Here is an 11291-nt window from a genome sequence, read left to right on the forward strand (position 1 = left end):
TCTGGTGGAAGGATGCTGGGAAAAAGAAATTGGGGAAAACAAACAAACAAATGAACAAGCAAACAACCAAAAAAAAAACAAAAACACAGAACTGCAAGAAGCCAGCATTGGGCATCTTTCAGTGGAAGGCAAGCACTGGATGATAGAGATGTTTCTACCTCCAGTGCTTTGCATCTGAGGTGGCCTGCAAGGCTGCCTATCCGCTTCTAGCTACATCCACCTAGGAGTTGTGGCCAGTAGGAAGTGAGCATTGAAAAAATAAAATAAATTTTATTTAGTTTTACTTCATTTTTAGTAAAAAATAAATGGTATTTATTTTTTCTGCGAAATTTGGAATTGCTTACTGTTAACCTGGAAGGATTTGCAGAAGGCATTTACAAAGTTGCTGATGAAAACAGAAAAAAAAAAATCAGATATACGCAGTGTTTTATTTATTTATTTATTTATTTATTTTCTCATTTACCTTTTTCAAGTGGAAAAAATGAGTAAACCCTTTCTGTCTGCTAGTTCTGGATCACAGGTGCTGCTGTCTTCAGCTGTGCTCACTGTCGTCAGTGTAATGGTGTCATGCCATGTTTCATAGACAAGTGTGTAGGTCTCTGCTCTTCTAACTGTGAATTCGTATGATCTGTCAGGCAGCAGATCACAGACGATACATGTGTTGGAGCTGATGGCAACAATCCCCCTTTGTCCCAATTCCGTCTGAGTTCCATGCTTCAGTAACCTAAAATGCAGCTCATACTGCTCAAGGGGTGACTCCTGATTTTCAGTAAACCATTTGAGAAGGGCCCAGTTCTTGTAAGCAACCGATTCTTTTCGATCAAACACCACTGGCATCTTTGTAGTGAGAAAAAGCTTAATGTTTGGGATTCTGGTACCTTTGATGTCTGCATGTGACACCAAACGGTGCTTGGCATGGAGCTTTCCTGGGACTTGCAGGGAAAGGACTTTGTTCATCAGCTCAGAGAGATCTGACAGCTTCTGCATAACCAAGTCCCACTTGGAGAGGAAAGTCATCACGTCGCTTGTCTCTATGTAGCAGACCAGCTCCTCCCGACCTCGTTGCAGCTGTTCTAACAGGTCAGTTAAAAGTACCAGCTGGATTTCAGTCTGGGTTCTTGCAACCTTCTTCATCCTCTGCAGTCTCCAGGGGTCGATTACTTGGAAGACGTCAGTGGAAATCAATACATGGTTCTGGTCTCTCAGGATTATGCGTGAGGGCATAACCTCAATATAGTAGTAACACTTCTTCAGAAGCTCAACTTTATTGAGATGATGCTCAAGGAGCTGGGGGCTCAGGTTAGATTGCAGGAATTGTAGAACAAGGCTTTTTCTCTCCATGTACATGTTCAAGATAGCATTGTCTTGTTCCTCTTGGCTGCGCACAGTGCTTTCCAAACTGGTTCCAAATTCATTTGGATTCACATTCATGATTCCAAAATTTGCTGTGTAAAAAGTACCTATAAGAAAATTACAAACCAAAGGAAAAGCGACTGTGAAGGGAGCGTAATCATGGCTGTGACTCTTCTCTCCTCTCTTAACTAAAGCTTAACTTATAAATTTATAGATGAGAAAGACCTATTGGACTAGATGTAGTTTTAAAGGAATTTTCCTTTATAGTTGTATGGTTTCTAATGTTTTGTACGTTAATGATGTTTTATATATTCTAATCAACTTATCTCCTGCTACCCACCCCTGGAGAGGTTATACCTCTGTATAATAGATTAACTGTCAGGAATTATTCTCCAGTATACTCTACCAAATTTGTTCTCTATCTTTTTATCTTCGCTTTCATTTTAATTAGATGTGTTTGTACTCCTGTAAGCAATTCCATTCTTCTACATCTCTGGAGATGTCTATTATTCTCTTGTAATCTGCTGGGTTATTGAGGTTTGAGAGCCTCTAAACCCCATTTTCTAAGCCAGTTCCTAAAGCTACATAATCACCTTGGTGATTCCTCCACGTGAGCAGGTATGCAGCAGGCAGAACCAGGCGATGCTCTGAGTGCAGCCTCACAACAGCTTTCAAGAGGTAAGCCCACACTTCTCCTTGCACCTCAGCTTTAAGCAGCTGCTGGACAATCGTAACCTGGCAACGTGCACAGTGATGTATTGCGTCCCCTTTCTTTGGTTATAGTTTACGTCATCACCCCAGCCCCTCATAGCAACTCGTTTTCCCTTGCCTTTAGAGCCATGGCGCCAGTAGTCCACAAGCAATTTATGATAAAAGGATGAAATTTCATGTAAAGCACCTTTGAACCATTATTTACATTTCATGTAAAGCACCGGTAAGGTGCTTCAGTAGTGGTCTTTTAAAAGTCTGTATCTGCTCCCTTAGTCTCAGCTGTTTCGTTTACTGACAAAGATGTGTCCTTGGTGGTGCCAGATGAGCTGAGGTGGGAAGTGTTTCTCTAGTGTGTCTTAGCTGAGGAGTCTCTGGCTCATGTATCATAGGCAGAAATTAGCTAAATTCTTATGTTCCCATAGAGCCCAACTTGATACCGAGAATGTGGTTTTCACAAACTGAACACGCTTGATTTGTAAGAGAAATAAATGTGGAATTCTGAAAGCAAACTTTTGTGGCCCCAGTCATACTGCAATGACGTGATCTAGCAACTTGCTCTACGTAACCGTCTAGTTGTATATAAATTATTGTAGTATCTAACTGTGATATTTTAATCCCTACATGTCTTGTAGAAGCTAGATGGTGTTATCTAGTTGACAAACAGTTTTTTCTTAGCCTCCCTTTCCCTAAATAGATAATGGAACTAATAATACTTCCTCACAGCAATTTCAGGAGTTAGTAAACCTTTCAGATGACTGGCCTCCCTGCATTTTATACTAATTCACTCATCCACAGCAACTCTTTTTTTTTTTTTTTTTTTCTTCCAAGAAAGCTGTCAACTTAAAAAACAAGCTGTATTTTCTTTTCACTTTTTCTTTCCACAAAAATACCCTAAATCAAAGCAGTGACAGTTCTTGGCAGCCCGGTATGGAGTGGAACAGGGACAGCAAATGCAACAGGTTACACCACCCCGCTTTCAGAGCAATTTGGCTGTCTAGAGCAGTTTGTTTGCCCACAGACAGAGATGTGATTGCAGTTGTTTTCCTTTCTGTTTTCGTATCCTTTTTTTCTTGCCAGAAATGCCTGTTTTTCAGTAGCACCGCTATGCTTGCAAGCACGGAGGCTGCAGACGCACCAGCTTGGGGCTGTGTGGCCCTGGGCACCCCAAGGATAGGGCTGGGGTTGAAAAGGGGAACTAAAGGAAGATAGAGTCACCCCAACACCTTCCCCATGGCTGAAACCCAGCCCTGGGGAAGCCCTGACCCCTTCAGCAAGGGCCAAGGCCCCCTCACCAGCTCAGAAAAGCTGCAGCTGGAGGCTCTTGCTCAGGACAACCCCAAATCACATTGCCCAGCTCAGGGCAGCCCTGACCCACCTTGCCCAATCTCAGGGATGTCCACTTTACCTTGACCAGCCCCAAGGAGTCCCGTCCCACTTCTTCAGTCCCCAGTGGCCCCGTCCCAGCCTGGCCTGCACCCGCGGCCTGGCTGCCCGCAGCAGGCCATGGGGGTTGCCATGGTGGTGCATTGTGGCATACGGGGGCTGTTCCGGGGCCGAGGCCTGTTCCATGCCCACGGCTGGGGTTGTGGGGTGAGGATGAGGATTGCAACGCGAGGAGGTTGTTGGTTGTACAGATGTGGCAATAAACATGGCATGCTCCCAAAGCACTGCTCCATGCACTGTCCCTAGGCTGCAGGAAGAGCAATGTCCGCGGCAGGGAACCCATGGCTGGGTGCAGGAGTTGTTCCCATTCCCTACAGTTGGGTAGCAGCTGGTTTCCATCTCCAATCTCTGCTGGTGGGACCAAACACACGTGGTCTTGCTATGTCTCCCCCAGGCATCCCCTTTGTACAGAGGTGCCTTTCCTAGCACACCCATCGGCTTGGCTGGGTTGGGTTTAGGGTCACACCCTGGCTGTCTCAAGGGCTGTAGCATTAGGGATTCCTCTCCAAATCATTTGTTTCTCCCTGTTCAATCAGCGGTGTTTATTTGCACTCTGGAAGCAGCATCTCAGGTTGCTTTAACAAGCCAGGTGCACAATGGCTGGTTGTAACGGTGTCGTGGTGCACCAGTCATGGGGCTAAGGGACTTGGAACCGGCTTTGGGCTGTGTTTTGTGTGCTTCCTCACCATCGCCAAGGGCTGTGCCAAGGAGTCCTGGGCTGCCAGCTTGGTTTCCTGGAGTGCACTGAAGAAAAGAGCAGGAGTGTGAGGGCTCCTGTCTTCTGCCCTTCTCTGTAACAAGCAAGTTCTGTTTCCCTCCCATTTTGTGCCCTTGCTGTGGGCTATGGGAGTGCTCAGCTGGTGAAGGGACTGTGTTCTGAGGAGTCTGGCTGTCGTGGTTTAACCTGGCAGGCAGCTAAGTGCCAAAAAAGCCTTTCATTCCCTCTCTCCTGCCCCCAGTGGGGGAGAGAATCAGAAAAAAAAAAAAAAAAAAAAAAAAAAAAAAAAAAAAAAAAAAAAAAAAAAGCAAAACACATGGATTTAGATAAACGCAGTTTAATAGGACAGAAAGGGAAAGGAAAAAAAATATTATTATTATAAAGGAGTATACAAGGCAAATGCACAACGCAATTGCACTTGCTGACTGATGCCCATCCCTGAGCAGCAGCCACCCTCCCCAGCCAACTCCCCCACATTTATTTTCTGCATGATGCCATGTGGGATGGGACATCCCCGTGGCCAGTTTGGGGCAGCTGTCCTCATTCTGTCCCCTCCCAGCTCCTCGTGCACCCCCAGGCTCCTCAGTGGCAGGGGGGTGTGAGGAGCTGAAAGATCCTTGACTTGGTGTAAGCACTGCTCAGCAGCAGCTAAAACATTGGTGTGTTATCAACGTTATTCTCATCCTGAATCCAAAACACAGCACCACAGCAGCTATTAGGGAGAAAATTAAGTCTATGCCAGCCAAAACAAGGACACACCAGCTCAGAGCAGGGTGTAGTACACGCAACACTGAGCAGAAAAGCTGGCTCCATCCTGGGAAGCCCTAGCTGCTGCCTCCTGCACCCTGCACGGTGGCTGTGGTGAAGTGCCACGCTGACACACTTGCACTGGAGGCACCTTTCTGGGGCTGTGAATTGCCAAGTGGAGGTACATCTTTGTCTGCCTGTGTCTGGTGAATCCTCTCAGCCCCAGCTGCATGGACCAGTCCAAAGAATAGCACGTTTCTGGGAGGATGATTGTGAATGACTGTGCCCTGAATCCCCGAATGCTGGAACATCATCTGCCAGCACCCCCCTGCTGCTCTGCTTAACACCTGCTCTGAGCCCAGAGTGGGATTTGGGATATCCATAGACAGGCTTCAGGTCTGCTCTTTGCTATTCTGTAGATGTTACCACTCCCCAGGAAAGCACAGGTGATTCGGGATAACAGTGGGATCTGCTGGGCTTTATGACATGCTGCGGGGTGGGGTGGTGGATATTTTCACTTCTCAGCGGTGAATCTGGCAGTTTTACAGCTGTGGCCAGACTTACTGCAGGTTTTGCTCTCTGCAGGGAGACTGAGGCTCTTTCACAAAGTGTCTAGGAGTTTTGTTAACTTAAACACATAATCCTTATTAGAAAGATGTGTTGAAATAGGATATAAACTGCTCCATTAAGCAATACAAGATTCCTTTTGGGTAGAAAGGGATTTTCCTGTTCTCCTTTGCTGAGGGACCCGTCTGGCCAGTCACCTCTGTTTTATCGCAGAGAAGAGAAAGGCTCGTCTGGTTCATGGCAGTAAGCTCGATACCATGACTGGTGCTTTCATCAGCAAACTGGACAGGCGTCCTGCATCTGAAGGTGCTTTCATACTCCCCGTGATTAAGTCTTTGGGTCAGGGCTTAGCCTTAATGCTGCCTTGTATGCTTAGCTGGTGCGTCTCCGCTAAGCTTTTTTAATTGAATGATAGTCAGGATCCATAACCCCGGCCCTGAGCTTGTGCTCGAGCACTGAGCGAGGACACGATCTGTCATTTTAAGAAATCAATGCATCTTCTGCAGGCAGCCGGAGCTTACCATTTCATTTCACAGCTGCCAAGAGATTAACCATACAATTGTCAGCTGTGATTCTGTAACAGACGTGGAAGATAACAAATGTAAGTGGAAGAAGGTTGATGTCCGTGCTTGGAAGAGGTTAACAGAAATCACTTCTGTGATAAGTATGCCAAGTTCCTGCAGGGAACGAATGCGCTGAGATGCTCATGTCATCGATCTGAAACCTGTCATTTGGGCAAAGTGTGCTCAGAACTGGACCTCAGCCTGGGCAGTCTGGGGACTTGAAGACATAAGAAGAGTTGCACAGGGTCCATCTCACCTCTCCTCCTGCTCTAGGTGCCTGGGGAAGAGTTGAGAACAGGGCTTAAGCTTTGTGTGCAGTTCCCTCGGCACCCCCCCATCCAGCAATTTCTGGATATGTGGGGGTCTCTTTGTATTTACACCTCCCTTACACGCCTGTCTTTGAGATGAGGAGGTCTATGGTGGGGTTGAACCCCAGAAGTGACCTGAAAATTACAGAGGTATAAGATGAAAATATAGCACAACTGAACCACGTGAAATAGGTGAGCTTTTCAAACAGCAGAGCTGAAGCCCTGGGTCTAGCCAGGGTTGCTCTGCCTTTTGGTAGGGGTAGAAGCCACCTGAGCACTTTCCATGAGCACGGTATGGTGCGAGATTGAAACTGGGTTTATAGCTGAAGTCATGCAGAGACTTCTATACTCAGTTTGCTTGTGATTCTCATAGTTATAAATGCTAATCTTCATCCGAAATTAGCATGGAGAAATTGAACTCTTCTGGTTGCCCCTATCCTAAACAGCTGGCCCAGTTTCTGTCCTGATGTTAGGAATGTGAGCATAAACCTGCCGATAGTCTTCAAGCTGTAATTTCAGTGTTTTCAGTACCTTCACCGCAGGGATCAATTCAGCTGTAGGATTTTTTGGCACTCCATGAATTTATTTGAATTAATGCAAATACAAACGTGTTTGAGGCAATCAAATGCAATACTCTCCTTTTCCCCCCTCTCATCATCTGAGCTCTCCCTATAGAGGAGCTGACAGCTGTTGTCTGTCACGTTTGTCATTCTGCCCTGTCCTCCTGCCCACAGCATCAAAATAAAGAACTTGTTAGCCCTGTCTTTGGGATCAAGATATGAGCAGACAATTGATTTTCCTCCTTCTTCTCATTAGTGACTTCTGACACTTAATAAAACATATATTTCCACTCCCGGAGCAAGCAAAACACCCAGATAATGCCTGTCAGAGAGACCTGGGAGCTGGAATTCATCTTTATGGAAAATCAATAGCTGGAACAGAGAAATTGGCAGAATCCAAATTAAAAGTCGCTGGCAATTTCTGTCTTCATATTTCACATCTATTGCATTATGAAATAGTCATCTGCCGCAAAGGAAACCTCTGCAGGAGCAGAGAGGACGGTGGGCTTAGTGATGAGGAGGTGCACGGTCTTCCTCTCTGCTTTCACACAGGGTCTTGCTGGGTGAAGGTGGATGCCAGCAGAAATTTGGGCAGCACCTGCTGCACTGTGGCCCCTGTCCTGGGGACAGAGCTCTGATCCCAAGAGCCAAGAGTGTGTCTTGCAGAGCAGAGCTGCCTGTCAGCTGGCTGCTCCCTGCTTCTTCAAACCCCCTTATCACAAGGGTGTGACTGATTTACTCACTGCTCCTACCCCCCAGTTTCACTGGTGCCTCATATACCTGAAATAAATTATACATTCCAGCTATATTATGTCCCCAGATCGAAATCATCACCACGCAGCAGCGAACGTGGTTTGCTCAGCAGGTGATTCAGAAGGCTCACGGGGAGGAGGAGGGGAGCTGGGGGCAGAACTGCTCTTCTGGGGTACAGGAGCCCCAGCTGGGCCAGGCCAGGAAGGAGTTAATTGCACCCTCAAGGCACCAATTATCTCCAGCTAATTGCACCCTCTGACAACCCCCAGGGAAAGAGCCCACAGCTGGGAGGAGGCCAACGGCCATGGCCTGTGCTGGAGCTGGGTCTGGAGGTGATTTGGGGCAAAAGTTGCCCTGGTCTGGACCTGGCTCAGTGCTCAGCCACGAGATCTGCTACGGGCAGGGCTGAGAGCTTGGGATTTCCTCGGGTAAGGAAGCCTTTGTCTCCTGGCTCTCATTTCCTCACTTGGTGGTGTTTTGGCAGGCTGGGCAGCTCTTCAGCTCCGAAGGGGAGTCCAGGGACACGCAGACCTTCCTTTCTCCAGTTGTTCACTGATTAATGTTTTCTCATTAATCTGAGACCTCATTAATCTAAGGCACTTGTGGTGGACGTGAGAGATGAACGCTGGGCTGAGCTTCAGGCTTACAGCAGAGGCTGGTTTGCAGATGATCCAGCTCGGGGAGATGGAGCGGGGTCACGGGAGCTCATTTGTCTTGCTGGAAGTTCATCAAAACCCCGTTTGGACATCCTCGCGCTGTGCTGCAGCTTGCGGAGCAGCCATCCCTGAGCACGAGCTCGAGGCAGGCTGTCATGTCCCAGATCCCACGGGATGGCTGGTGCTGGCAGGCTCGTGTGAGCTCAGAAGCATGCGTGCCCCTTTTCTATGAAAATCTCACAAAGGAGCAGGATGTGGTGCTCCTAGAGAGGTGGCATCCACGGCCCCGTGCAAGGTCCCTGCTCTCCCCAGCGCACAAAGCATCCCTGCACTCACCCTGCTGGGAACACGGTGGCCAGCACCTTTAATACCAGCGGGCAGAGCTGGAGCCCGCGTCGTGAAATTTATCACCTGCCCAGCTTCCTGGCGCTCCCTTCCATCTCTCAGGGCTGCCACGTTAATCTGCAGCCCTGAAGTGCTGCATAAATCAGCCTGAAGCCTCCGTTCCCACAGAGTCCTCCGGGCTTTGCCCAGGGATGCTCACCCCGGGGGCTCATCCAGCCCTGCCGCTGGGCACGGGGACGCGGCAGCTGCTTGGCAGCGGCACCACGCAGCCGGGTCCTTGTGGCTGATCCGCGGGGCTGGGGCGTTGCTCTGGGAATGCTGCAGGGCTCCGGCGGCAGGACGGCAGAGGTGAAGTCATGCCCGTGTCAGCTCATCCAACTCTTGCTGCTCACACGCTGGTCCCTGGGGACGCGCGGGCTTTGGCAGCTCTAAGTGGGGTTGGAGGCGGATGTAATTCTGGAGAACAAGATTCCCTTGCAAAACCTTAACGACAACAAAAAAAAAAAAAAAAAGAAAGAAAAATTAAAGTTCTCGGCTGAAGAGCTTGTTTAAAGATCCCTCTCTGGCAGAGGAAATAATGTCTTAATTCGCTCCCTCGCTGCTTGCCTCCCAGCGCGTCTCTTGGTCCCCAGAGTAGTGCAGGCCATTAATTCTGCCAGGAAATGAACTGTGGATGAGAAGTGGCTTTGTTTGAGGAGCTGGGACCGACCTGAAGTGGTTGCATGCGAAGTGAAGTCGCTGGTGTGGGGACGGGCAGGGGAGTGTGGGCACCCCGCGCACCTCCACGAGTGTGCGATGGGATGGGTGCCGGGCAGAAAATGCACTTGGTTTCCTGACCTGGCCACCTTTCTTTTCTGAGGCCTTGGCTTTGTTCAGGAGGTGTTTTGGGTGATGTTTCTCCCTATGCTCCCTCTCTGGGGCTGTGTTAGGGGAGACAGGGTGATCGTGGCCATCGTGGGCTTCACTGCTCCTGCCTGAGCTGGTGCTGGAGAAGTGCCGCCGTGCTGTGGCTGATGGGACGGAGTTACCTAACGAGGGCTGGCTAATTACCTTCCACAGCCTGCTGGGGCTGCTCTGGCCCTGTGCTGAGCCTCCTGTGCTTGTCCCACAGCAGCACCAGAGGGTGCAGGACGAGGAGGCCCCGGCTCCGGGCGAGCTCGGCCATCCCCCTTCCAGAGTGCCCTGGCGTGTCATTGTCACCTCCTCCTGCGTGAAGAGCTTGGCGTGAGTCATCTCCCAGCTAAATGGAGTGTGTGGGCTCGCTGTAGCTTCAGGCTCTTCATCCTCTGCTTCCCGGAGCCTGACACGGGGTAAACCAGCAATTCATCAGCGCGGGGACGAGGCGAGATGGATGTCCTGTGCCGCAGTGCAGGCCTTGCTCCCCTCCTACCCGCTGGGCCAGCTGCTGGTGGAGTGCTCCAGCGAGGAGCGCTGAAGTGCTGGCTGCTGGGGAGCTCAAGAGATCTCGAAAGAAACAGGGACCTGTGCTTTGCGCGGGGTGACTTCATGCTCCAGCTCTAAAGCAGTGCCAGAGCCTCTGCCGAGAGCAGGCTCTTGAAAATGTTTCCAGCACACGTGTCCAAAGCGGGTCCGGGGAGAGGGGGAGCGGTGGGGGCAGCACCTCAGGGATTAAATCCCTTGGGGGGGAGGTTGAGGCTTGCACGGACAGCACCAGGGGCTGTTGGTGGCCGTGGAGCTGTGGTGGCCGTAGGTTTTTTTGCAGGTGCTTGTCCCACCCTGGCCCTGCTTTGGCCACGTGAAGCTCCTGCAGACGCACGTGTGCCCTCCTGGCGCAGGGGATGGCTGCCAGGGTATTTTCTTTTTTGTGTGTGCTGTCAAGCAATTGAAGTGTCTTTATGGAGTATAGCAGCCCTCTTTTGCATATGAAATAGGTCCCCAGAGAGCGAATCCGGAGCGAAACATCTCTCCTGGTGACTGACACCAAACTCTGCTAATGATGTTAAAAGCTTTTTGGCTGTCGGCGGCGCGGTCGCCTGCTCCTGCAGCGCGGGGGCAACACGTGCGGGCTGAGCCATCCCCGAGCTCCCGGGGACTTAAAACTTCATCACATTTACAGGGGCTGAGATAACAGCACCGGGGTGTGCAGGGGCTAGAGGGGACGCCACGTCTCCAGCATGTTGTGCCGTGAGCCTGGAGGCTGGCACCGCGGAGGGATGCGGTGCTGGTGTCTCCTGGGACCAAAATCCCATGTGTGGGGGCTTTTTTGGTGGGAAACGAGCCAAGTCCTCATGCACGAGGGGGGCTGCTTTGCTTAGAGACCGCTTTCACCTGGCACGTGCCGCAGGCGGGCAGAGTGGGCTTTTGTTTCCGCCCGACTATTGTTCCAGGAAACAAAACCGCACAAAGCGGGGGCTTTTTTGAGAGCTGTGCTCTGAAAGCAGCTGCCGAAGCTGCGCCCCTGGACGGCCTCGTGCTCCTCGCCCAGCAGAGCTGCCCTTTGCTGCATGTGCACTTTTTGGATAAGCAGCTCGCCCAGTGGCACTGGGGCTGGAGGTGCAAACCACAGCCACCAGCCCCTTCCCCACCTGCAGGAAAGGGGCTCTGGG

At 50.2% G+C, this 11291-nt stretch overlaps 1 protein-coding gene across 1 annotated transcript; it reads right to left on the reverse strand.

Moving 5' to 3' along the window:
- Window positions 1-468: 468 nt before the first annotated feature.
- Window positions 469-8471, reverse strand: FNDC11 (fibronectin type III domain containing 11). Its single transcript, XM_032198553.1, has 4 exons — window positions 8371-8471; window positions 6492-6545; window positions 3440-3501; window positions 469-1445 (listed from the first exon to the last, which is right to left on the reverse strand). Exons 1-4 carry the CDS (start codon window positions 8469-8471, stop codon window positions 469-471), a joined length of 1194 nt encoding a protein of 397 aa, XP_032054444.1.
- Between the last annotated feature and the right edge of the window lie 2820 nt (window positions 8472-11291).

This window comes from Aythya fuligula, chromosome 16 (assembly GCF_009819795.1).
Source record: "Aythya fuligula isolate bAytFul2 chromosome 16, bAytFul2.pri, whole genome shotgun sequence".
NCBI lineage: Eukaryota > Metazoa > Chordata > Aves > Anseriformes > Anatidae > Aythya > Aythya fuligula.

Excerpts from the sequence above, each read along its gene's own strand:
- FNDC11 (XM_032198553.1), bottom strand. The coding sequence starts at position 8,471 with ATGTCCAAACGGGGTTTTGATGAACTTCCAGCAAGACAAATGAGCTCC. Across the intron at positions 6,546-8,370 it reads TCTGCAAACCAGCCTCTGCT|GTCACTTCTGGGGTTCAACC; the intron begins GTAAGCCTGAAG and ends TGTAATTTTCAG. Across the intron at positions 1,446-3,439 it reads CATCCCTGAGATTGGGCAAG|CAAATTTTGGAATCATGAAT; the intron begins GTGGGTCAGGGC and ends CTTTTTACACAG.